General features: G+C 44.4%; 1 protein-coding gene across 1 annotated transcript; it reads right to left on the reverse strand.

Annotated features, from left to right (window-relative positions):
• Positions 1-1,207: 1,207 nt before the first annotated feature.
• On the reverse strand, positions 1,208-23,163 carry dll4 (delta-like 4). Its single transcript, XM_080790162.1, has 11 exons — positions 22,591-23,163; positions 22,018-22,293; positions 21,262-21,319; positions 19,947-20,213; positions 14,388-14,448; positions 11,078-11,208; positions 9,935-10,104; positions 8,822-9,041; positions 6,648-7,404; positions 4,936-5,044; positions 1,208-3,461 (listed from the first exon to the last, which is right to left on the reverse strand). The coding sequence occupies exons 1-11, from the start codon at positions 22,639-22,641 to the stop codon at positions 3,456-3,458; spliced, it is 2,106 nt and encodes a 701-aa protein (XP_080646288.1). The 5' UTR covers positions 22,642-23,163; the 3' UTR covers positions 1,208-3,455.
• Between the last annotated feature and the right edge of the window lie 2,123 nt (positions 23,164-25,286).

Consider the following 25,286-nt stretch of genomic DNA (forward strand, 5'->3'; position numbering starts at 1 on the left):
ATATCCTCACAAGTATAGTAATAGAAACGTGTGCATTTGTGTGTGTGTGTGTGTGTGTGTGTGTGTGTGTGTGTGTGTGTGCCCACGTGCATGTGTACACGTGTGGTGGGGGCGTGTCTGGCTTTGTTTCACCACTTCCAGCTTGAGGGGGTGGTATCCATGGAAACGGATTTGAATTTCAAGCCAATTTACAGCCAGAGAGAGAGAGAGAGAGAGAGAGAGAGAGAGAGAGAGAGAGGGGGGGGGGGGGGGGAAAGAGAGAGAGAGAGGGAGGGGGCCACCCGAGGCATCTTTTTTCACAAATTACTTCAAGTACTGATGCTGTGGCATGGTTTGTAGTGTGTGTGTGTGTGTGTGTGTGTGAGCCTGTGCGTGCGTGTCCTTCTATGTGTGCCTGTGTGTAACATATATGTATGTATATGTATATATGTTGTGTTTTAGTAGGAGAGCAGCTGGTTTGCATCTCATGTCTATAAGCCTGGTGTCAATTTACTGTATTACTGTAATACTGCAGTACACTTTAATAATAACACCTCCACACACCCACATTTCATTGAAATCTGAGAGTGGAAAATATGGGCCGCCTGCATTCTTACACTCCCAGACCTGTGAGGGTCCAATTGGGCCCAATAATCCAGAAACGGTGCTATGGACCCAAGCGCAGAACCTATATCTGTATCATGGTCCATATTAATAGCCATGCAGTATCTTAAAGATGGAGTGCCACAATTGTTGTATTTTTCCAGTTTTTCACGTGTCTATGAGGTCACACCCTGGAGTCGTTTTTATGTGCAATGGTGTATTAACTTTGTATGTAGGGCTTCAGTTCACCACCCATCACCACCCACCAGGCATACTTAATGAACTGGTGGGCGTGCCCACATAAAAACAACATTTTAACAAATACTGTACACTTTTTTGAAAAAAATGATACCTCCTTATATAACAATAATAACTGATGATCGTGTTTTTAGGGTGGAACAAATCACGGCACTCCATCTTTAACAGTGCCCCAAACTTCTCTGTACGCCCCCATTGAGCAACACTATTAAACTGTTAAACCCAGCCTCGATGGCGTGAATAAATATAAGAGACATGGGGTGATCATTTATACTCTGTTACATTGTTTAAAAACACCTACAAAATAACCTTGTTTCTTTTTATTCCTTCCATTTTACCGAACATCAAAACTAAGAACAGCTTTAGGAGGAATTAAAGTTTTATTCTTCAGAAGTTTTGGTCCTTATAAATATGCATTATATACAAAATAATATTATAAAACATATAAAGAGCAGTGTGTCATATTTAAATTAAAACTCTGGAAATAATCATCATTTAAAAAAAAAACAAAAAAATAATTACACTATTGGTTCTGTAGTTTTCTGTTTTTAAACTTGTTATAGGCAGGCAGTGGTGTGACAGTCCGGCATTTAGGGCTGGGTGATATAAAAGCAAAATCAATTATTGTAATTTTTCTACCGAATACCTCAATATCGATATTCGGACGATAATATTGTATTGTGATGATAATTAGTCTTTTGTTTTTTTGCCCCAAAAACAAAAGCAGATCCACGTGATCACAGCTCTACAATCTGCTATTAGTATTTATAGGCTACTATAAAACAAATGCTTAAAATAGGGCTTAAGTTAAACTAGAACACTTCCCCATGGCCCAAGAGTTCAAAACATGTCATTCTTATTCGAGCGGATCGGGTTTGGATTTTGTGTAGTTCAAAATCCGAAAAGTGAACCAAACCACCGCTCATTCGTTAATAAAACACTTAGACGAGGTGCTGGAGGCTGAATAATAATAATAATAACCGCACGCTAAAAACTCTGTGCAAGTATCGAAGAGTAGTTAAAAACAAAAAAACAGGATTGGGTATCACTCTGATATCCGATCTGAGATCATGAAATTATCTCAGCAAACATTATGTCAATGAGAAATAATACGTGTGATTAATCAAATAATATCTTTAAAAAGTTTTGAACTCTTGGGCTAGTCTAGACTCATATCACGATAATTATAACATCGATATAGATATATATCACCCAGCCCTAGTTGGGACTGTTGTTTGTATTTCTTTGTCGGTCGGATCTCTCTCTCTCTCTCTCTCTCTCTCTCTCTCTCTCTTGGAGGTTGCTGGCACAACGCTGGCTGTTACAGTCCTGTGGTTGCTCTCTCCAAATCCCTGTTGATTAGAACTATTTCTGCGCACTGTTTTCTGTTTTCTTCTTCTTCTCATAGTGCAAACGATCCGAGGAGAGATGAGGGCTAACGCTTAAACCAGTGGTTCTCAACCTTTCAAATTTCAAGGACTGCCCCAGTATACATACATACATACATACATTCGATTAGGCCACTGTTATGATACAGATGTTTTAATCTCTGGGACCCCAATCTACACTGTAAAATCAGTGTTAATTGTAAGAGTTACAGTCCGTTAAATGTCATATTTGGACCTCCTGTTGGTCCCCAGAAGCCAACATTAAGAACCAGTGGTTTAAACTTCGGTTTATACTCCGTACCGCACAACTGCTGAAGAACAACAAGATCTCAGCATTGCGCGATAATGGCAGTATAAACTTTCCATTAGCATCTCTCTCCCCCTCTTTTTTTTTAAGGCTTCTAGTGAATTCGAGCTGCATGCAGTATCCATGCAGTCTCCACCAACGCACAGAGAATCCATCCGTTCCGTTTAGTTTTCCCCGCACAACCGAAAGTCAGAAAATTTTCGGACACTTTGAGGGTCTGTCGTTTGGGTGGTCACTCGCTTGCTCGTCTCGACATCTCGAACTTCTTGCATAGCTGATGAAGCTGGCGGGAGTAGTGTGCGTGTGTGTGTGTGTGTGTGTGTGTGCGTGTGCGTGTGTGTGTAAGAGGGTTTAGAACGGAGTGACAGGATCGGTTCGGTGGTTCAAATTCAGGCACCTCGTTGTTTTTGATTGGTTGGCTGTCAGTGTCAGCATTGATTATCACACAAAAGGCCAAGGCCAAACTATCAAGGGGGTAAAAAAAGCATCCTCTGTCCCGTGTCCAATGTCCAGGGACAGCCAGTTTAAGATTCACTGCTCGACTGACGCTCCGTCAGTCTGTCTGTCAGTACAGTCGACCGATACCTCGGTCGACGACTGTGCCGCCCGCATACATACGCCGTGTGTATACGCGTATACATGGCGAATACAAACATAAAGTTTACATACCGGTCGGCATAAAGTTTTCATTTCTGCGTCGTCTGCGGGACGGGTCGGCGATTGTCCAGCCCCCCACCCACTACCCGTCCATCTGTCCGTCCAGTTCTCAAGTGTTCCAGAGCAGCAGTGGACGTCTAAAAAGCCGCCTCCAGTCTCCCGTCTGTCAGCGTCTGTAAACAATCCAGAATCTAAAGATTCTGTCCCTCGATTGTGTGTCTCTTCTCGCTACTTCCTCCCCGTCGTCGGGCCTGAACCGTGGTCTATACCTGGAATGGAATTAGAAAATGGGTTTGATAAAGAACAGCTGCACTCGCAAGTAGAAGTCAGTCTTTTAGAGCAGGGGTCTTCAACATCTTTCAGGCCAAGGACCCCTTAGCTGAGAGAGAGATGAAGCATTTTATACATATTGTATAAAATTGTGTTGCAGATTAACTTTTTTTATTTTATTTCATACAGTAGATACAGTAGCTTCATAGACAGACTGCAGGGAAGCAAAACATTACAATGTACTTAATGGAAATAATTACTCATGGAATCAGTCCATGTTTGTGATTAGTGATGCAAACATTCATATTAGACATGTTTTTGGGATTTTATGAACATATTTTATACAACCATTTTAAGGCCTGGAAATAACTTTTATATCTCATAACTTTTCCCAGAAATGTCATGAGCCTGAGAACCCAGTAAAACAGCGTTCAACCTGGCATCGGTGAGCATTTCACACCATCAAATGACAAAGTATAAAATCAGGCTTATGCAGTTAAAAAACTATGCTAGTCGCTAAGGGTGTTGAAAGGTTTTTGGAAAGTGTTATTTCAGGACGTATAGCCGCCGCCGTTATCGTTATTCTATTTAGCTTGGAGGAGCCCTTTTTTTGGTCCAAATTCCAGTCAAAATTCCACTCGGTTTAAAACACGGCACCTCAGAGACCCAACGGAGCCAAGCATATGCACAGAATCAACTTTGGTTCAAAGTTCAGGTCATCAAATTGTCAAGATAACGAATAGCCACAAAATGCCCTTCTTTTTTTCTTTTGGTAAATGAGTTTAGAGAAATCTCTTGGGCTCTGCGGGTCTCTGACGCAGCGGAACCAGTCTGTCTCCAAAACACTTCACCTGCCATAAACAAATAGTCCATGTCATACAGAAACCTTGTATCTCCATTTTTCCAACGATTTGTTTTGGGTGAAAATTAATGCCCTACACAGCATCGTACAAGAGTGTTGCACCAACACAATGCCGATCTACAAGCTTGTAGATAAGCCATTAACATTATTTTGTATAAACCTGTGCTGCCTTCTTATTTCTCCGGAAACTGTTAATAAAGTATTCAATCAACCAACAGCTTGTGACTAAATAACTACATTGGATACATTTGGAACACAAGTTCTGTGCTTTTTTCTGGACAGTTTCAGACATGGTCTCTGTCGGGTGGAAACCTCATATGTCCAAAACTGTTCAGAATCAAACACAGCAAAAAAAGGGAAACAAACTTCGCGGCCACGTTTCGAGCATGTACATCTGCTACTTTTGGTCACTTTTGTGTGACGCTGTTGTACAGTATAATCAAGCAGAACGTTAATTCACAAAAAAAGAAAAAAGGAGATAAGAGGTTTCTGTCCCGACAGCAAACATCACCGCCCGGCATGCCAGTGACAGTGAACCGTTCCTTGTCAGATGATTACATGACATTCCCTCAGATCAGAGACACATGAGAGAAGATGACGTGTGTTCTCACCTCGGTCGCCATGACGCACTCCCTCCTCTCCTCCGCTATGACGAACACCGACTGGTAGACGGAGTCCCTCGGGGAACATATCGTTGATATCCGACACTCAGGCTTTTCACTGCAAAGCACAAATCAACAACATTAAAATCATGACAGTTTTCAAACAAATCCATGTTTCCATATCAGTGGTTCTCAAACTATTTCATGTCAAGGAGTCCAGCTAAAGTTTTAAATAATGATCAAAAGCTAAAGTGACACAGATGCGCTACAGTCCTAAATGCGTTAAAACATCCTCCACCAAACTGGAAGCACATGGCAGAGCTATGCATTTTTATCTCAATGCGTGCGTGTGTGTGTGTGTGTGTGTGTGTGTGTGTGTGTGTATGTGTGTGTTTGCGCACACACAAGTCTATTGCTCTACTTGTGAGTGAGGGCCAAAAATGTACGCAACAAGAACAGTATCATTTGAGAAATACACATTAGGAGGACAATTTGCCCGGTCCTCCTGACAAGAGAAAAGGTCGTTTTATGGCAAAACAAATCATTTAGGCTTACAAGTTTCAGGTTGGGGTTAGGATTAGACGTTTAGAGAGGTCAGATTTATGGCTGCTTTATACATCCCATGCCGGTGTCATGCACCGGAAATAGCTGATCTCAAGTTTCAAGGTTGTACTTTATTGTTACGTCTTGTCTTATGTACAGGTAGCCTACATTATACATACGTTATTTTGGTTTGGCTACAAGCAAGATCGACTATTTTCGTTTATCACTCTAAGGTTGATGTCCTCCCAAGTATAGAAATGTGTGTGGCGTGCGTGTGCGCGCGCGTGTGTGTGTGTGTGTGTGGGTGGGGGGGGCGATGTATAACAAGGCAACTTTCAAATGTAAACTGTGTCGGTCAGCGCGGAACAATGCGAGGGGTCCCTGCATTGAGACGAGGGCGGCTGGCGTTTGTTAGAAACATGTCTTTGGAGAGTGGGTGTGCAACGTTCAAAAACCACATGAACCCAAACGGCCCCGTTCTTGGCATGGCAAGAGTTTTGTTGAAAAGGTGAGGTGGGTCTAGTATTACAGTACTGCCCTAAAGCTATAGTATAAAGTATTCAATCAATCAATCAAAAGCTTGTGACTAATACGTGACAGATACGCAATTAGTGCAATGTCATGTACTGTATATTCTGACCCCCATTTGGCTGGCCAGCCTTTTTATCCATTTGATTCTGTGGGTAATTTAGACCCATGTGGGGGTCAACATTGTTTATAGGGCACAAACTAAGACTTTCAACTTATGGGACAAATATGATAAGCGCTTCTGACTAAACCTAATCTAACTTCATTAAATCACCACCACCTAACTCCACCATCCTAACCAAAGAGCACCATCCTATACAACACTGCCTTTATCTCTCACAGACTTGAAGAACAAACCTCAGCCCTCCTCTTTTGCATTTCTTCCACAGAAGATATTACGTCGTGTTTCTACGAGCTGCTGAATGCTTCATTGTGTAAAGTGCGTGACGCATACGCACACTCACACATGCGCACATATGAAGTAAAAGGAAGTGCTTCAAACAATTTGTTCGCTCCATACATTGTACGAGCGAACAAATGTACAGACCCCCCTTTCCTGCCTCCACAGCAAACAGGAACACGATGTTTAAAGTCATATAATGTACATTTATTTGTCTGACGTATGGCAAAGAAAACAAACTCCGTCTCACCTGTACATTCTACTCAAGGGCACTTTGTCTTCTAAACACTTGTCGTAGATTAGACTTTTATCCCCCTGCGACTTCTTGTCGTCCGTCGTGAACTCTTTGGGCTTGGAGTTGTACGAGTCCAAGTGGTAGTTTTTGTGGATAAAGTTCGACTTCTCCGAGTCGGTGCAGTCCACCTCCAGGCCCACCTTGTGGTTGGTGTTCTTCAGCTGCGCGGCCGGGATCAGGTTGTCCCGCTGCACGTCCGACACATTGTTCATGGTCTCGGCGTGCTGGTGGTGGCGGCCGTGCTGCCGCTGGATGTGCCGGAGCGCCAGGCCCACCATGCAGAGCAGGACCATCAGCGCCACCAGGCCCACGGCCAGCGACACCGCCGCCCACTGGAAGCCGTCCCGGGCCTCGCCCCGGGGCGACGTCACGGGGACGGTCACGGAGGCGAGGAACTCGCAGCGCGGGCCCGCGAACCCGGCGGGGCAGACGCAGGCAGGCGGGGCCTTCCCGGGACCGCCGCCGCCCGTGCAGACGCCGCCGTTGAGGCAGGGCGTGGGCGCCGAGCACTCGTCCAGGGCGCGGTCGCAGTTGCGGCCGGCGAAGCCGGGCGGGCAGACGCAGGTGTAGTCGTTGATGCGGTCCAGACAGGTGCCGGCGTTGAGGCAGGGGGCGCCGGCGCACTCGTTGACGTTGACCTCGCAGCGCTGGCCCGTGAAGCCCGCCCGGCAGCTGCACACGCGCATCCCTCCGTGGATCACGCACAGACCGCCTGCATGCAAGGAGGAAGAGCACATTGCACAAATTGTCATGATTTTTTAATAGTATAAAAAATGTATATACCGGTATATTAAAAGATATCATTAAAGTTATTCCGATGCTAAATTAACTCATTTAGCTGGGGCTCGGACACGACTTTGAGATCCAAAGGCCTAAATACTAAATAGTCAATCTACAAGCTCTAACACGTCGCAATGCGAAAGCACTGTCGCACAACAAAGTATGAAAACAGTTGCAGCCCTTGGTGTTGCACAGACAAAAAAAGGCAACGAGATCAACCGCCAAACGCTGTCGGACAACAGAGAAATAATATCCACTAAACAAAACAAACAAAGCATTCCAACAAACATCTCCTCTGGTTCAGATCTCCCATGAGTTTTCATGGATTCAAGCAAAAACTAAATCTCACGACTGAAAAAACGTATGGCCAAGTCCTTATGTGTGATTTGTGAAAGCAGCCCCCACCCACACTAGCGTGGTTTCCTAAACAATTAACACAATATGTACAATTAGGAGGTTTTGTTTCTACTGTTCTACATGCTGCCAACCAGCTAAACAGGTGAAGAAATCACAAGACTGAGCCATTAAACTTAGCTTTTATGAAATATTCTAGACCAATAGGGTTTCATGGAAGACGCTTCTGAACATAATTGCCAGCTTGACCACGTGAAATGCTCGAATCTTACAACAATAACCGGAAATAGCCAATGTACAATGTGTAGAGCTTGTAGATCGGCTACTGTATGTTTGCTGCGCAACATGCTTCCACAGAAGATATGCATATCTTTCTTCTATGGAAAACAAATGGTGGTGACTGAGAACTTTAATTCATGTGTTCCTCGTCTCGTATTCACTCTGCGTAGCATACAGGGTACCACGGTGACAAGCCACCGCCGTTACACGACGGTGTGTGTGTGTGTGTGTGTGTGTGTGTGTGTGTGTGTGTGTGTGTGTGTGAGTGTGTGTGTGTGTGTGTGTGTTTACATGGAGGACAATAGACACCCAGTTCCCACCAATTCCTGTTGTTCCTCCACCACTTCCAGTTCCAGCAGGAAGTTGGGGGAGGAAGAGGAAGTTCAAAAGGGGGGGAAGGATGAGAAACTGGAGGAGGAGGACTGCTGTGTACAGTCTTGGAAAGTAACTAAGTACATTTACTCAAGTACTGAACCGAGGTACTATTCTGAGGTTGTTTTTTTTTACTTAACATTTGTTTGTACTTTAGTTTATACTTCCACGCAAAAATTCTGAAAAAAAACAATAATTTTTTTTTAAGAATGAGTACTTTTTCTTTGGGTATTTTGATGCCAATACTTTTGCACTACTTTTGCACTTCTAAGTGAGAATAGGAATCCAGGCCTTCATACTTGAGTGACAGAGTACTTCTTAGAACACTGGCTGATTCTACGCACCGTTGGCGCAGGGAAGCGAGGTGCACTTGTCCACTCTCTTTTCACAGTTGAGGCCGGTGTAGCCGCGCGGACACTCGCACATGTAGCTGTGGCCGTTGTCCTTCTCCCGACACCGGCCGCCGTGGAAGCACGGCGAGTCGGCGCACGTCAGCAGGCTGTGCTCGCAGTGAGCGCCCTCGAAGCCGTCCACGCACGAGCACATGTAGCCACTGTCCAGGTTCTGTGGAGAGGAGAGGATGGCGAGGAGATCAGCATGTTGACAAGCACTGCATGTGTCTAGTGATTGGTTGGTCAATTTCATTGATTATAAAAAATATAAATCAAATTTCATTTTTACAATAATTTTACCCCAACATTTAAAAGGAAAAGTAATCAACATAACAATGTCCCATCAGCCCTACATTTGACTAGTGTCTATGTAGTATGTACCCATCAGCCCTAAATGTGTCTATGTACCCATCAGCCCTAAATGTGTCTATGTACCCATCAGCCCTAAATGTGTCTATGTACCCATCGGCCCTAAATGTGTCTATGTACCCATCAGCCCTAAATGTGTCTATGTACCCATCAGCCCTAAATGTGTCTATGTACCCATCAGCCCTAAATGTGTCTATGTACCCATCAGTCCTAAATGTGTCTATGTACCCATCAGTCCTAAATGTGTCTATGTACCCATCGGCCCTAAATGTGTCTATGTACCCATCAGTCCTAAATGTGTCTATGTACCCATCAGTCCTAAATGTGTCTATGTACCCATCAGTCCTAAATGTGTCTATGTACCCATCAGTCCTAAATGTGTCTATGTACCCATCAGTCCTAAATGTGTCTATGTACCCATCGGCCCTAAATGTGTCTATGTACCCATCAGTCCTAAATGTGTCTATGTACCCATCAGCCCTAAATGTGTCTATGTACCCATCGGCCCTAAATGTGTCTATGTACCCATCAGCCCTGAATGTAACTATGGTCTATGTATGTACCCCTAAATGTAACTAGTGTCTATGTATGTACCCCTAAATGTAACCAATGTCTATGTATGTACCCCTAAATGTAACTAGTGTCTACAGTATGTATGTATGTACCCATCAGCCCTAAATGCGTCTATGTACTCACCGTACACAGTCCTCCGTTCCTGCAGGGGTTGCTGTCGCACTCCTGCATCTCCAGCTCACAGTTGACGCCGGTGAAGCCGGGCAGACACGTGCACGTGTAGCTGCCCTGGCCCGTGTTCATGCACGTGGCTCCGTTCACGCACGGTCGATGGTGCGTGCAGAAGTTGAGGTCTGCACAAGAGGAGGGGAGAAAAATGATAATTACAGCCCACTTCTTTACAACTAATTTAGAGTATAAACCTGCGACGTGACAATAACGTTGATTCTGAGGACAGAGCGCGTTTACGACATCCCAAACCAGTGGTTCTCAAACGTTCTAATTTCAAGGACCCCCATAATAACGATGGTTACGTAAGACGTACGTAGGTAACGACAGTTATGTGAGCGACTGGATCACTCCATTGGGATATATCATATTGGAGTGATCCAATATAGCGCTACATAACATAACTGGAAACAAATGGACCCTTAGCGGTCAATTTGGGTCCATAAGGGTCCATTTGGAACCCAGAGGTTGTTTATGTTTGTTTACATACAAACTTTCTGCCGACATCCCAAACCACAGACGGAGAGGCCGCGTCTAAACATTTAATTTCAATCAGGCAGAGTTCCTCCATGCCTGTAAACTTGTGGTTTCAAATGAATGACATTGGATACATTGAACTTTTATTTTTTTCATCCCAAAGGAACATTGCACAAGCACTATTGCACTATGCTAGTACAATTACAGTATAATGGCTACTTCTACTATTGATAGTGAGCTAATGATAATCAATAACCTCTAGGCTGCTGTCAGTCAGAGGTGGGAAGTACATTACGTAGTATGTAGTAAGTAAGTACTTAAGTAAACTTTACAGTCCGACCTTATGGTTGTTAAAGCCTTTACATTTGTACAGTGTAGAATTATTAAACGTGTCAGTGATTAATTTGTATATTTAAGTTTTTTGCCATATCTGCCCTGTTCATTTTGCGATTACGAAGCCTAAAAACCAAACAGAAATATAAATTATACTCTATGTTCCAATGCCAAGCAACACAATTAAATCATCAATCACAATTATTGGTGTGACTAACTAATGGTCATGTTACATGTTGTAATGGTGACAGGCTCAGCCCTAGAGGAGTTGTTGTTGCTGATGTATACCTTGGTCACAGAAGAGGCCTCCCCAGCCCTCCTGACAGTTGCACTGCCACGGCTGCTGGCATGTGCCGTGCTTACAGGCCGGGTACTTCTTGCACTCATCGCAGAACGTCCCCTGCCAGCCTTCCCTGCACCTGAAGGGGCGACAAAAACACAACCGCTATTTATCATCAGCGGTCACACAGTGAAGTCTTTGTCGCGTTTATACTGAAAGCGTCATCGTGGCGTTTCTATGTCGCCAGACCACCGCAAACCGAACCGTGCGAGTGAAGTCAGCGAGCCGTGCGATTGGTCGGCGAGGAAGGGGCAGACGTGTTGTCTGTAGCTTTTCTTTTTTTTTTACGGCGTCGTTATGATCTCACAAAGACCACAGTCCCCTCGAATGTCACGTCAGTCGCCAATCAATTAACCACGGCTTTGGTAGCCTCTTGGTACAGCCGCGGGAACAGAGCAGTGAATGCCCGGTGCCCGCACGCATCCAGTCCCCGGTAATTATTACAGACCGTGTGCCCAGCCGCCAGGCTTTGAGGCCATATTTCATTTAAGCAGCACACACTTTAACTGTCATCTTGGGTTCCGGTGGGGGTTTCTTCTCCCCCGAAAGCCTCTGTTGGCTAAAAATGACTTGTTGAAAGTAATGCGGCCACGCCATGGGAACAGAAGATATTTGCAGTGTCGGCGTTTAGTGCTGTTTGCGCAAGCCGTCCAATGTATGGCTTAATGGTTTGAGGGCAAAAATGATACAGAGGGGGGATAAAGCAAGTGTTATTTTCACTCACAGAATGCATAAATGGAAAATATATTCCAAACGAAGTGAGGTGTAAGTGATTCGATTTTGTTTAAGAATTAACTTTTTTGTTAAAAGGTTAAGCTTGTTATTCTGATTGCTATAGAGCGTTTGTTCGGTAACAGCCTAACAGGGTGTCCCTCCATCTCACCAGCTGTTTAGTAAACAGAAAATGCAGGTTTGGATACCAATTTTAGAGAGAACCCCACAAAGATCATAGTGTTCCTGTTCCAGTTCCAATTTAGTTCTCATTTCTTTTTCTTTAAACCATCCCAACCTGAAGACATATTTTCTGTGTCAGTGCTGGGGAGACATGCATGGAGACTCCTGTTACTGAACAAACACTCTACAGCAAAGAAGATTACTATGGGAAAATAGAGCTATTTAACACTTATCCTAACGAAAACATCTCACTGTGAGGTGCCGTTTGGAATCTCTCTTTAAGGCTTTCTTGGCAGTAAAGCAGTGGTTCTCAAAGTGGGGTCCGGGGAACCACAGGGGTCCTTGGCGGGGGGTTTCCAAGGGGTCCCCAGCTAAATTAGCATTATTTTATACTTTAGCTATTCAAAAATAGCAGATCTACAAGCTCATAGCGTGGTACGAAGTGACACACTATGAGCTTGTATATCTTGACATCTTGAAAAATGTTGCAAATCTAGTTAACGCACAAACATTTTAACTCAAATCTTTGCTTCTGGTTCAAGGTTGTACTTTACTGTTACATCTTGTGTACAGGACAGGTACACTTATTTTTGTTTGGCTTCCTTCAGACAATGCAGCAGCATATATAAAAAATAACACAGTAAACAGCAAATACAGCAAACAAAGGGATAGAATATAGAGTGCAAAAAAAGAGAATAAAACAAGAGTATCATATGTACGTGTGTGCATGTTTTCCTTGTAGTAACAAAGACTTTTGTGAACAACTTCAGTAGGCTATGTTCCACAGATATACAACAAATGTAGTTTAGAAAGGTGCAAAGGGCACAAAATCCTTTGATATGGGGGTCGATCGTTGACACGAAAAATAAAAAGGTTTGAGAACCCGGTGCAGTAAAAGGAGTCTGTCAAAATGGTTCTGGGTTCTCACGTTTCCCCCCCCCCCCAATGAAACCCAACTCTCAGCGGGGTGGTTAGCGGTGTCACCCATGGGCAGGGAGGAGGAGGAGGATGTTGTCCCCATGTCTTGTGTCAGGAGACGAGCAGCGACGTGTGGGACAGCTCTGGGGCGTCGGGGAACACTAAAAAGGCCTTAACCTCATTTTCGGGGTGGATTTAAGGGCGGCGATAATGATGGATTTGCGCTTTTTTCGTGAAAAGAAAAAGAGAGAGGGATTTCTCACGGAGATGAAGGGAGCGAGCGTTCCTAGTTAGCTGGAGGGAGGGAGCGAGGGAGCGCGAGAGAGAGCAGCAAGTACATTTACTTGAGTTAAGTACATTTTTACTTAAGTATCTGTAATTTACTTGTGTATTAATGGTTGCTTATGACTTTCACCCCAACATATTTTAAAGATTTCTAGGAAGGGAGGACACAAACGTGCACAAAAATAATAAACAGCTCACAACGTGTCATGGTGCGTCACCGTTGTGAGCATGTAAATCCAATATCGTCGCTATTTTAGAATTTGTCTGAAATCTTCTACATACATCAATACAGCAATGCATTGATATTAAACAAGAAGGTACACACTTAAAAAAATGTACGGTTTTGAATACTTAGGTTGAAGTCAAATGCAAATTTGACAGCAACTTTCAATTGTAGTTGAAGTAATATTTGTCCAGATGTGTCTATACTTTGACTAGAGAACTTTGAGAGTGAGACAGGAAAACAATAAACAGGAAACCTGACAAAGCAGAAAATAGGGCTTAATTATAGTTAATGGATATGTTGTATTAATGATCTAAATCTAACGTAACTAAAGTGTGAGAATTGTTGTAGTGGAGTAAACAGTACAATAATGCCTCAGACCTGTAGCAGAGTAGAATTTGAAAGTATTGAAAAATGGACAAGATAAAATCAAATTAAACAAATAAAGGTACCTCAAAATTAATTGTACTTAAGAACAGTACTTGAACAAATGTACTTAGTTACTTTCCAGTACTGCCAGCAGGAAACCCGAGACGTGGAGAAGTGAGTGATACAGAGAGAGAGAGAGAGGCCGGGGTGACCTTTGACCCCTCCTTGATGAACAACACACACTCTCCGGTCATGAGAATGGCTGGTGTTCAATCAATCCGCCCGCTGCGCAGCACGCTTGACAACCCAATGAAAACGGACATGGACACTGGAGATCTGCTCCAAAATGTGTCTCACTCACACGTATATGCTATGCATGCAGGCAGGCTGGCACGCACACACATTACTTGTATTTTACTACACTGGACATCTACACTGCGTGCCCGCACGCACGCACACAGTCTCTCTGCATCCGCCAGTTCCCAGACACACGACCAACACCCATTTCATCGCTTCATGCAGCTGTTTGTTTTTGTAAGTTTTTTTTATATATTTATGTATATACTTACACACACTCGCCAGGTTTGGAGCAGTTCCCGTTGCGCTCACTGCAGCCTTCCAGACAGATAGCTGTAACACACAGAAACACTGAGGTCATTCTCAACATTCTCCAGGACCCTCGCGGTCTCACGGCCATGCCGTGCATTTGGACCACGCGTGGCTGAGCGTGACAGACAAAAACAAACGATGCAAATAAAGCACCTGTGATGCAAGACGTCAAGTAACTTTTCACAGGCCTCTATATACTCTACACAGTGTTATTTAAAGGAGAACTTCCTACATTTACCATCGTATCTTCATATAATTGGCAAGTGGTCATTTATATCGATAGTGATTTACAATGTGCATTACATTCACATGGTACTGGGTGAACCTGCTCATCGGGAGCAGTCAGGGCCGGGGTTCAATGTCTTGCTCATGGACACTTCAACGTTAAACTCAGAGGGAGCCGGGATCGAACCGGGAACCTCCCGTTCGTACGTTCACCCAAGTGTCCGAGCCGCCACCGCTCTTCACTAAAGCGCATTATAAGGCACCAAGTCCTGTCTACTCGCTGTATCTCGTGCAAACCTGCATCCACACTTTCTTGCACTTATGCTACTTATGCAGTTTTTTTTATTTAGAATCCTGAAAAGTTACAGTTTTGGACATACGTGTATGAGGTTTCCGCTGTATATATATATATATATATACTGTAAAGACACACAATAGCAGCCAGTGTATAATAGCAGCAAATAGAGACACAGTGCAGTTGAATGCAGTAAAAGTGTCACTCTCAGAGTTAAAGGTGCAATAGAGAACACTCAGCCACCAGATGCCGTACTGTAGGTACACTCTACTACTCAACATCTCTGTTGCATAAAGTTCCTTATTTCCCTGACCCACAACTGTAAGGCGGTAATTATGCAGTTAGCCTTCACTCTACAGTCCTGAGAGAGTGTACAAATTGAACCATTTTGCACACTCTCACTTATAATAACTGGATTCGGGACTATTTGCTTCCATTTTTCACCCGTAGTCGGTCTCATAAACATAACTGTTGGACGCACACACACACACACACACACACGGTTCATATTTCATTGTATTGTAATTGCGCTGTAAGGCTTCTGTTGGCGGTCAGTGCCCAAACAAGTAGCGTACAGAATACATCCATTCTGCCATTAATAGCCTACACCTGTTCTAAGAGCCAAGCACCACCGCTGCTGCTGCTGTGGGCCCCGGATGAGGTCTGACCCCTTCAGTCCGGGGTCTCAACTTTTCCTCAGAAGCACTAAACGGATACTTTGATCTACACATTGCCCCAGCCCACCCGTCACACCCACCCAACACACCACAGCAGCTGGCATGCGGGAAAAGGTGACTGTTCGCTTTTAGCAGAGGGTCTACTGATGATGGCCACACTTGGGATTAGAGGAGTACTGAATTCATGGGGATTTGTTCTGCTTTTGGTCAAATGACAAAATAAAAATCACACTCGTGATTCGTGATGATAGATCATCACATTCCGTGCTCAGCCAATCAAATCACCTTCAGCAAGTATCCCGGGATACCTCATGAAGGTCATGAGACCGAAACATTGTAACTCAGTAGCTTAATAAACTACTGCTATATAAGTGAAGATCTCCTTTAGCTTTCTCTCATTATTCACACTGGTTGCATGCTCCGACACACCTGTCCCTGTAGGCGTGCAAAAGGACTTTTTTCTACAATGCAACACACTGAAAGCACACGTCCGCATCACTTCCTTGTGAGCCTAATATTTGGTACATCCTCAATGCAGTACTATATGATTGTGAAATGGGCCATTCTGCACAATGAGTTGATGCTTTTACGTATGGTGCTTGTAAAAGTACATTTTGATGGCTATATTTCTGCACCTTTTTTCCCCAACACGGGTGGATTGTTGAATGCAGGACATTCACGTGGCTTCACTTTCACAAACAGAGTACGGTGCATTCAGTCAGTGGTTCCCAGTCCCCCCAAACTGATATGTATTTAATCACGGACCCCCTCTGAAAATATGTCATGCCACTGGGGACCCCAATAAGAAGAACGTCATTGTTGAAAACAGCAGATTTACGAGCTTGTTCATCTGCTATTTTCAAAATTGTGTTCAAACAATTCCTCATTTTTCTAAGGGGACCCCATGCAATCCCCAGTAGGGCGAGTCCCCACAGACCCTACATTGAGAACCACTGCGTTGGATCACCTGAGCTTCAGGTGTGTCGCTCACTGTCCCGCGCCCGTCCGGGGACACACACGGGCAGCACTTAATGGCAGCTGCGAGCGGTGCTGTTGTGACAGTGACACTGTATTCGGGGGAAACCAGAGAGGCGACTGACGGTAAGCGGCCGGTTGAGCCCTCAACAGATGCTCGCTCTCAATAGCAGACAGCTGTCGCCATTGTTGTTCGGTGGGCCCGCGAGGAGAAACCATGTTCGCAGCTGCCGCTATTAATGCCGCAGCGCCGCGACAATGGAGCGGGGACTCTAATAACAAACATGGGTGGCGCGTGGCGCGGTAATAATGCCGCGATTAACCTTGGCACGAGCCCCACCTATGAATGCACGCTCACACACCAGCCGGATCAAATTACCCAGGCACGCGCTGTTTGTGTTTGTGTGCTCTGTGTGTGCTGTGCTGCGTGTGCGTGTGTGTGTGTGTGTGTGGAGAGAGAGAGAGAGAAAGATAGAGAGAGATAGATAGAAAGAGGGGCAACTATATCCATTATTTTCTAAACGATTAGACTATCAATTACTTTTTTAAGGGTATAATTTGTAAAAAGAAAATACACTGTGTCGATTAACTGTTGTAACCTGATGTGTAGTAGATAGAGAGATAGAAAGAGGGGCAACAATTGATTATTTTCTAAGCGATTGGACTATCAATTACTTTTTTAAGCAGATAATTTGTATAAAGAAAATACATTGTTTCAATTAACTGGGTTGTACCCTGATGTGTAGTAGACAGGGAGGAGGAGAGAGTGTGTGTGAGAGAGAGACAGAGAGAGAGGGGGGGGGGGGGGGGGTACACAGTCCAGAGTAAGGCACAGCCAGAGTGAGACTCAGAGGAAATTACAGTGTCTGAGAGAATGCTCATTTATCTTGCATCGTGTATATTTTTCTGTAGTCGGCGACGATTGATGCGCCTGTAATTGCCCGGCACCACGTGAGCCCATCTGGTTAGAATTTGGCGCCACGGTCAAAATAGCACGTGCCAATTTGTCATTCACCCGCGGCCCTGACACTGATGACAGATCCGCCGTAGTCTCGTGCGGTCCACGTTCGCCACATGGTAACTATTACACTCACGGTGTCCCCTTCCTTCCAATCTATGGCTTTCATTCATCTTGTTTTTTTTTCCGGTGAGAATTTGGGGACCCGTCGTGGTGTTTCGTGGAAGCCAAATGGCAACGCGCCCCGTTACTTAGGGGCAGCGGTGGACAGTAACCCAGTGCATTTGCTCCAGTGTCTGTACTTGGGTATTTCGTCGTTGTCGGAGGCAGAAACCTCTTATCTCTTTGTTGTGTTTTTTCGTAAGACAGCGCCCTACTTGATTACACCACAGCGTCACGCAAAAGCATCAAAGGTAGCATTTCACGCTTCAAGCTCCTAGATCTGTTACTTTTCCTATTTTTTTATTTGAATCCTGAAAAGTAACAGTTTTGGACATAATGAGATTTCCACCCGACAGAGACAATGTGTATGTTTGGATACTTCTGACTTCCACGCCACTACTATTTCAAAAGTAGTTGTAGGCTACTTTTGACTCCATTAAAGAAAGGGTATAGGTCGCCAAGTGCTATTTCAAATAGTGAAAATAGCAAATCTACAAGCGCACAAAGTACAATATTTGCCTCTGAATTGTAGCGGAGTTGAATTATATGCTATATAGAAGGGGAAAAAACGGACATACTCAAGTAAAACATGTGATAAGCACATCAAAATTCAACTTAAGTACAGTAATAGAGTTTAATTACTTCCCACCGCTGCTTAGGAGCCCCATTCAAAGCGTATCCAGAACATGGTGTGTGTGTGTGTGTGTGTGTGTGTGTGTGTGTGTGTGTGTGTGTGTGTGGGGGGGGGGGGGGGGGGGGGATTTGGCCCGGTTGTGTTTGTGTCTGCGTTGTCATGCTAAACCCAGTCTTCCCCCTCGTCCTCCGGAAACTCAATGACCGCTCGCTCCTCCAAATTATGCTCCTCCAATTATACAATCATTTCTACCAAATGCAACGGTCTCCGAAAATGACACCCCTGTGACGCCACAATTACACGGCAGCCCTGCCAGATAGCGCTGTCATGTCTGGCCACGGCACTAAACATCCTGAGGCTGCGAGGCTCTCTCTCTCTCTCTCTCTCTCGACGGAGGGACTTCTAATCAGGAAATACCTAGAAGTCATCCCATAGTATAAAGGGATGCACTGCCAAATCTGTATGCCACAAGTTCTATTCCGATCTTAAAAAGAAGCTTACAATATGTCGTGTTCTGAGCTTGTAGATCGTCTGCTTTTGCCAAATGTTCGCCTATTGTTATGAAATGCCCCAACAAAACATCCAAATGCGCTGAGTGAGCGGACCAATGGGACCATCATCATCATCCTCCCTAACTTCATAAACACTATGCCGAACCCTAACCTTTTTCACAGAAACTATGCCTAAACCTATAACCTCAAAACCACGTCCACCTGGGTTGAAACACCGGGAAAGGAGACAGTGCATCCTCTAGATGCCACTCACAAAAGTCAGAGGTCGGCACAAAATAAAAGAAAGACTGCAGTGAGAGCAGCTCTCAGAAATAATCATCAATGCCTATTAGTGGGAAAAGGCAAATGATAGAAAAGCAGTCACTCTACTGCAAAGCAGCCTTTTAAAACTAGAGCAAGACAACACGTATAGCCTAACAAGTGTCCTATTGTAACACGGATGCCCAGCCTTGTGTCAAAGGCCAGCACGAGGTCACAGCAGCCTTCGAACACAACAAACATGACGATACAGCAGAGATGCAGAAACCACAGAAAATGGCACTAGCACACAGTCAGCCATGCAGGTCAAGCAACGCGTGACGCCTAATTCTACGCTCTGTCATACGATTGTGTTGCAAGCCGAAAATAGCTGATCCACAGCAATCTCACAACACGTCGCGGTACGTGACGCGTTGTGAGACGAAGATGACACTCTAAACTCTAAACGTTTAAAAAAATAAGAGCATAATTGATGCTGGGGTTATTATTTTTTTGGGGGGGGGGGAATGTTTAGTTGTCACTGTTGCTACACTTAAAACATATCGTCTCTGTCAGGTGGAAACCTCATTTATATGGCCCAAACTGTTAATTTTCATGATTCAAATTCAAAAGCAGTGTTGTCATAATAAGTTACATGCCAGTTATATGATATATAACTAAATGAGTGCAGCAGGGACGTGGATCCCCTCCTGCAGCGCACTAATGCTTTTTTTTCTCTTCTTCCCCTGTACAGGAAACCCTACTGTACGTCCGATGGAAGTAGCCTACACATCGGGGCTTGGGAATGGGGGAGGAGAAGGGTCGTGTGTGGCTGGCTGCTTACGTTCTTCACAGTATTTGCCCTTCCAGCCGGGCAGGCAGGACAGGTGGCCCTCGCGGGTGCAGGTGTAGTGGCCGAAGCGGTCGTCCCGCGGCGTGCACTTCTTGGAGCAGCTCTCGCCGTAGTAGTTGTCGTTGCAGACGAATCGGTATGCGTAGCGCAGCTCCGTCTGCGCGCCCGCCTGCGTGTCCTGCGACCACTCCGTGCCCACGCTCAGCTGCCTCTGGATGGCGAAGAAGCTGATCAGGAACTCCGGGTTGTTGTTGGTGTCTGGAGAGAGAGAGAGAGAGAGATGGAAAGGGGGAAATGTTTATGTAAATAATAAATGTAAATAAATAAAGATTAATATCTTTCAATTCTAGGCTTGACTATACCGGTATACGCAATATCGTTGTAGTCGGGTGGAAACGACATACTGTTTGACCAAAAGCAGTTTCTTTTAGGATTCAAATAAGAAAACAGCAAAAATGGCAGATATACAAGCTCAAGCTCTTCACTGTTGCTATAAATGTGTGAACCCATTAAAAACCTCATATGTCCAAAAGTGTTACTTTTCAGGATTTGAATTCAAAAATAGCAAAAGTAGAAGATCCACAAGCTTGAAACGCATCGCTTGACGGTTTTGTGTGACGCTGTAGTATGACGAAATAGGATGTTCATTTAGGGGGGGGGGAAACATAAAAACGTAACCGACAGTCAGCAACGATATCATGTCTTGACTTCACCCAGAGTCGGATGCGTGATTTAAAAAGCCATCCGTCATTTATATGAAGAAATCTGCCAACTAGGAAAAGCTGCATCCCTTATCAAAGCCCATACAGCTCAGATGAAAGATAAACTAAAGGTTGAAATTTCCTCTTTTCTTTTCCGTCAGCAAAAACATTCCCAGGCCCCTGGTCCTTCTCTTCCAAAGGGCGGAACAGAGCAAGGTGTAAAATACAGGAAAATGTAGTCAGGGCTTTTGGCAGGCTCCGAGCATTCTCACCAAAGTCCAGCGAGTCTTTCCCACGCCAAAAATACACCAAAGGAAGTTCAATTGTGTTGGAGAATAAGAATGAAAAAAGAAAAAAAAAGGGAAAAAAAGTACTGAGAGGCTCACAACAAAGGGTCTCAGAAAGGCGTGAAAATGTGTGCATTTATGAACAAGAAGCACCTGGCAGCCATAAAGTATCCACGTTGAGTGATTAAGTATCATTAGATAGCCCAAATGTTTGCTTTTTTTGCTGAAATTGTGCAAGAGTAAATTAATCCCAAGTCCCAAGAGGTGAAATGTACAGAAACGGCGCCCTCTTGTGGCGTAATGTTTTCCCCCACTTACCTACAGGTAGACTTTCATATGGTGAATGCCACGCTTCAATTATCAGAGAAAATGAGCCCTGCAGGAAGAAAGAACACATTATGAATTAGTATGCATATTTGTATTATTTTTTTGTATGCCTACAGTTTCAGGTGTTTTCTCATTGTTGTGTGCCGTGGTATTTATTTTGGTCCACTGTAGCCCTATAGGAGAGGCTAGTCATAGACAATTCATAATAGATAGTGAATTATTACAGTGCACAAATTGCACAATATGTTTACTGCACTGGTCCTCAGGGGGGGGGGGCAGCGTACAAATACAACTAAATGGACGCTCTCGAAGTTTTATCCTAAAGGGTTTAAGTCTTAAGTGCAGACTGGGGGTCCCTGCCTGTAGGCCTATAGCTACTCCCAGTGATAAATATGTGCATCAAATCCGTGATCTCTCATGCATGATATTAGCCTATAAGATATATTCCACTATAGGTCCTTTGAAATGCAAAGAACAAGAAGGTTTGCGAGAATGAGTGGTTTTGTTGCACGTCGTGCTGCGTGCGGGTTGGAACTGCCTCGCTATCCAATGCGTTTGTTGACAGAATAGAAGCGTTATCTAATGATGATAGATTATCATCATGGCATATGGGGAGCAAGCAACGGTGCGCTCCCAAAAAAACGCACATTGGGCGTCCTCTCTCTCTCTCTCTCTACCGCCAACACTCGAGCTGAAGTTGTAGATTTTGTTCTTTTATTGCAAAAAATGATAAAATAAGAATCTTACCGGCCAGCCGAAGTTGAACGGTAACCGAATGGGTCTCTTGAACGTGCCACTGGTTCCACCGGTCGCAGGGCTGAAAGAGTTTGCGCCCAGCACCGGTGTCATTGTACTCCCAAAGATGCAGTCGCCGGGCGACACCACCGCCTGGTAGTTCTTCAGGCACACCCGGAAAAACGTCCTGCAGCTCGGCCCCGGGCGGCACGCGTTCCCGTTGGCCAGCAGACCCCGGTGGTTCTTGAACTCGTGCAGGTCCAGCTCAAAAATGCCCGATCCGAATACCTTCAAATAATAATGGTTTGATTTATTATTATTATTAACATTACACAAGGAACTTAGGAGGCTTTAGATTAAGCTAACACTCTCGTAGATGTAGGCCTATTTTATCGATTTTGATATAAAAATGTAAAAATCGATAAAATAGGAGTCTTCTTTCGAGGTTCTGTCACTTAATTGTTGGTTGAGGGGGGATGCACAGTGGCAGGGACCCCCACCCAGTGCCAGGGGGGTCCCTGCCACTGTGCCCCCCTACCCCACCTTAAGTGACAGATAAGGCTGGGCCGCTGGGCTGTCATATACCTGTGCTATCAATGTGGTGCTGAACACGGTGAATGTCAACAGAGCTGCCATCCTCCTAGCTCCAGCAGCGCGACCGCTGTCGCCACTGCGCCAACACAGACTTACAATAAAATAAAAAAATAAATCTCCTTTCTATTCCAAAAGTAATCGCACCAAAACAAAAAAAAACAGACGCCTAAAAATAAAATAAATAAATAAAACGTATATAAATCCTTCTTCACTCCCAAGGAGTTCGTGTTTTTTTAATCCACCACAAATACTTCCTCTTGCGTTGAGGTGTGTGTGTGGTGTGCGTGCGTGAGCCCCTCCAAACACCCCCACAAAAAGCAAGCAGCGCGTTTCCCAAAAAAGATCTTCCCAAGTTATCCAAAACGGGTGACAGCAAAATTATCCAAATCTTGTCCTTCTGCGTCCTCAGGCGTGTGCCCTGTGCATGGGGATCGTATACTCCACAAAATGGTACTGGTAGATCGTCGCTTGGGTTTTTTTAGTAAGAGAGGAGGGCTTGTTTTGATGCTCGGATCGGTGCGTAAAGTCTAGCGTTATGGATCAACCCGTCTCCCTCTCTCTCCTCCTCAATTCCACTCTTCAATGAAAACTATGGTGCGTCTCCGCCTCCATATATAGACTCACGTCGACTGTGACCCCGCCCCCCTTTCACATTATTCCAACGTGGTTCTCAATGTGAGGCGCGGGCACCGCCCAGGGGATCCAATTTTGGACGTTTAACGGGTCGAGTCGAGTGCGAACACCGAACGGTGTAAGATACTAAATGCTGTATAAATGATGGGAACCTTTCTTTGGTTCCATTTCGCTATTACACTCTCAAAGTTGATAAATAAATATAGGCTATTTGTTAAATGGTTTGTTAAACTGCTAAGTGCTATAGGGGGATCATTGAAATAAAAACAGTTGAACTATATCGAACCCGATATCTAAATTCTCAGTGGTAGGCCTATATGGTTATTATTAATACTGTAGCCGCTATACTCTGAGTGTACTAAATGAACCAAATGTGGTTCCATTTTTACCAAGAATGGAACTAACTAAATAATTTGGTTCCCAAATGGATCAAATAAAAATTATGTTATAAAAAACAATAGCCTAATAATCATAATTGCGTCTGTACGGTTGCATTTACTATGAAAACCTGCATCTCCCGTCCGTCAGTTAGTCACCCCACACCTCCATATATGGTCACGCCTCGTGACATCACACCTCCATATTTGGTCACGTCTTGTGACATCACGCCACCATATAGGGTCACACCTCGTGACATCACACCTCGTGTCACGTCACGCCACCATATATGGCCATATCTCCATATATGAAGATCATAACCCTGGATAACCATGATACATGGAGAAGACTGCATCGTCACCTAGATCTGCATGTCGAGCGGCCGGCCAGCAACTCTACATCTGACCTCAAACCCTTAGATCTCCATATATGGATCAATCCATACAGTATATGGTCATGCATGGGGTGACCAACAAACCGAACAACTGACTGGCGGGAAATGCATGTAAATTCATAGTAAATAATATAGAAAAAGGTCCCCTTGGGGCACAGGTCTCCACCAGTCCAGGTCAGGTCATTGTGGCCTCCTAGTGGCGCTATAATAGGCCAATGTGAATAGGGTGCCATTTCTTCTCATGATCACAATTGGATGATTTGAGGCAATTTGTTCAATTAAAAAATGTGTTTTGCAAAAATCCACCTGTTGGTGGCGCTATAACAGGCCAATGTGAAAAGGGTGGGATATATTCCTCAGCCTAGTAGGAAAGCGCGTTAAAGATTTCACGTAAATTGCACACTGCGTTCATAATTTGATGCTTTTTGTTCAAAACGGGGCAATCCTGCAAACTTTGGAAGGCAATGTTAGCCAATTATAGGATGGAATATGAAATATGGGACAGATCCGTCTTGAGCACATGACTATAGAGATACTGTGTAACGATTTGCGGGATTTTTGGAGAGAATCTAGATGAGTAATGTGTTTTACAAAAGTCTGCCTCCTGGTAAACGAAAAATGCAGGTCAAAGGTTTTTCCTTGGCCTCTAGGGAGTGTGCATGAAAGATAGTTATAGGTAAAAATTATGAAAAGCTGCCTCATGTTGGCGCTATAACAGGCCGTTCTGGAACATTTGGGGCAGAGGTTCATCGTTGGCATCCAGGGAGTCTGTGTGCAAAGTTTGGCATCGACCGGACGGACGGACGGACGGACGGACGGACGGACGGAGTGCATAACATACTCTCCCCTTAGGCTGGGGGAGAAAAGAGCATAAAACTGAGCTTACATTTCAGAATTCAAAAAAAGAAGGAATTCAATTAGTTACTATCCATTTAATCCATGACCCCACCCCCCTTTCTGTCCTCACGGTTCCACTCAATTGCACGCTTAATTATCCTCCCTGCGCTGGGCTGTTCCATGGTGTGGTGGTGTCAGTGTGTCACAGAAAAGCACTGACACAGACAGTGGTGTACAGTAACTAAGTAGGCCTACATAATTTACTCAAGTAGCCTACTTAAGTACAATTTTGAGGTATTTCTGAGCGGTGCATTTACTTGTAACAGCTAGTATTTCTACAGTGCAGAATTGACACTTTTACTTAAGTAAAAAATGAGCATAAAGTATACTTTTTCCACCACTGAAGTTTTTATGTATTTAAATAAAATCATGTTTTTTGTAGGAG

This window comes from Protomyctophum bolini (assembly GCF_963924005.1).
Source record: "Protomyctophum bolini genome assembly, chromosome: 19".
NCBI classification, from domain to species: Eukaryota; Metazoa; Chordata; class Actinopteri; order Myctophiformes; family Myctophidae; genus Protomyctophum; species Protomyctophum bolini.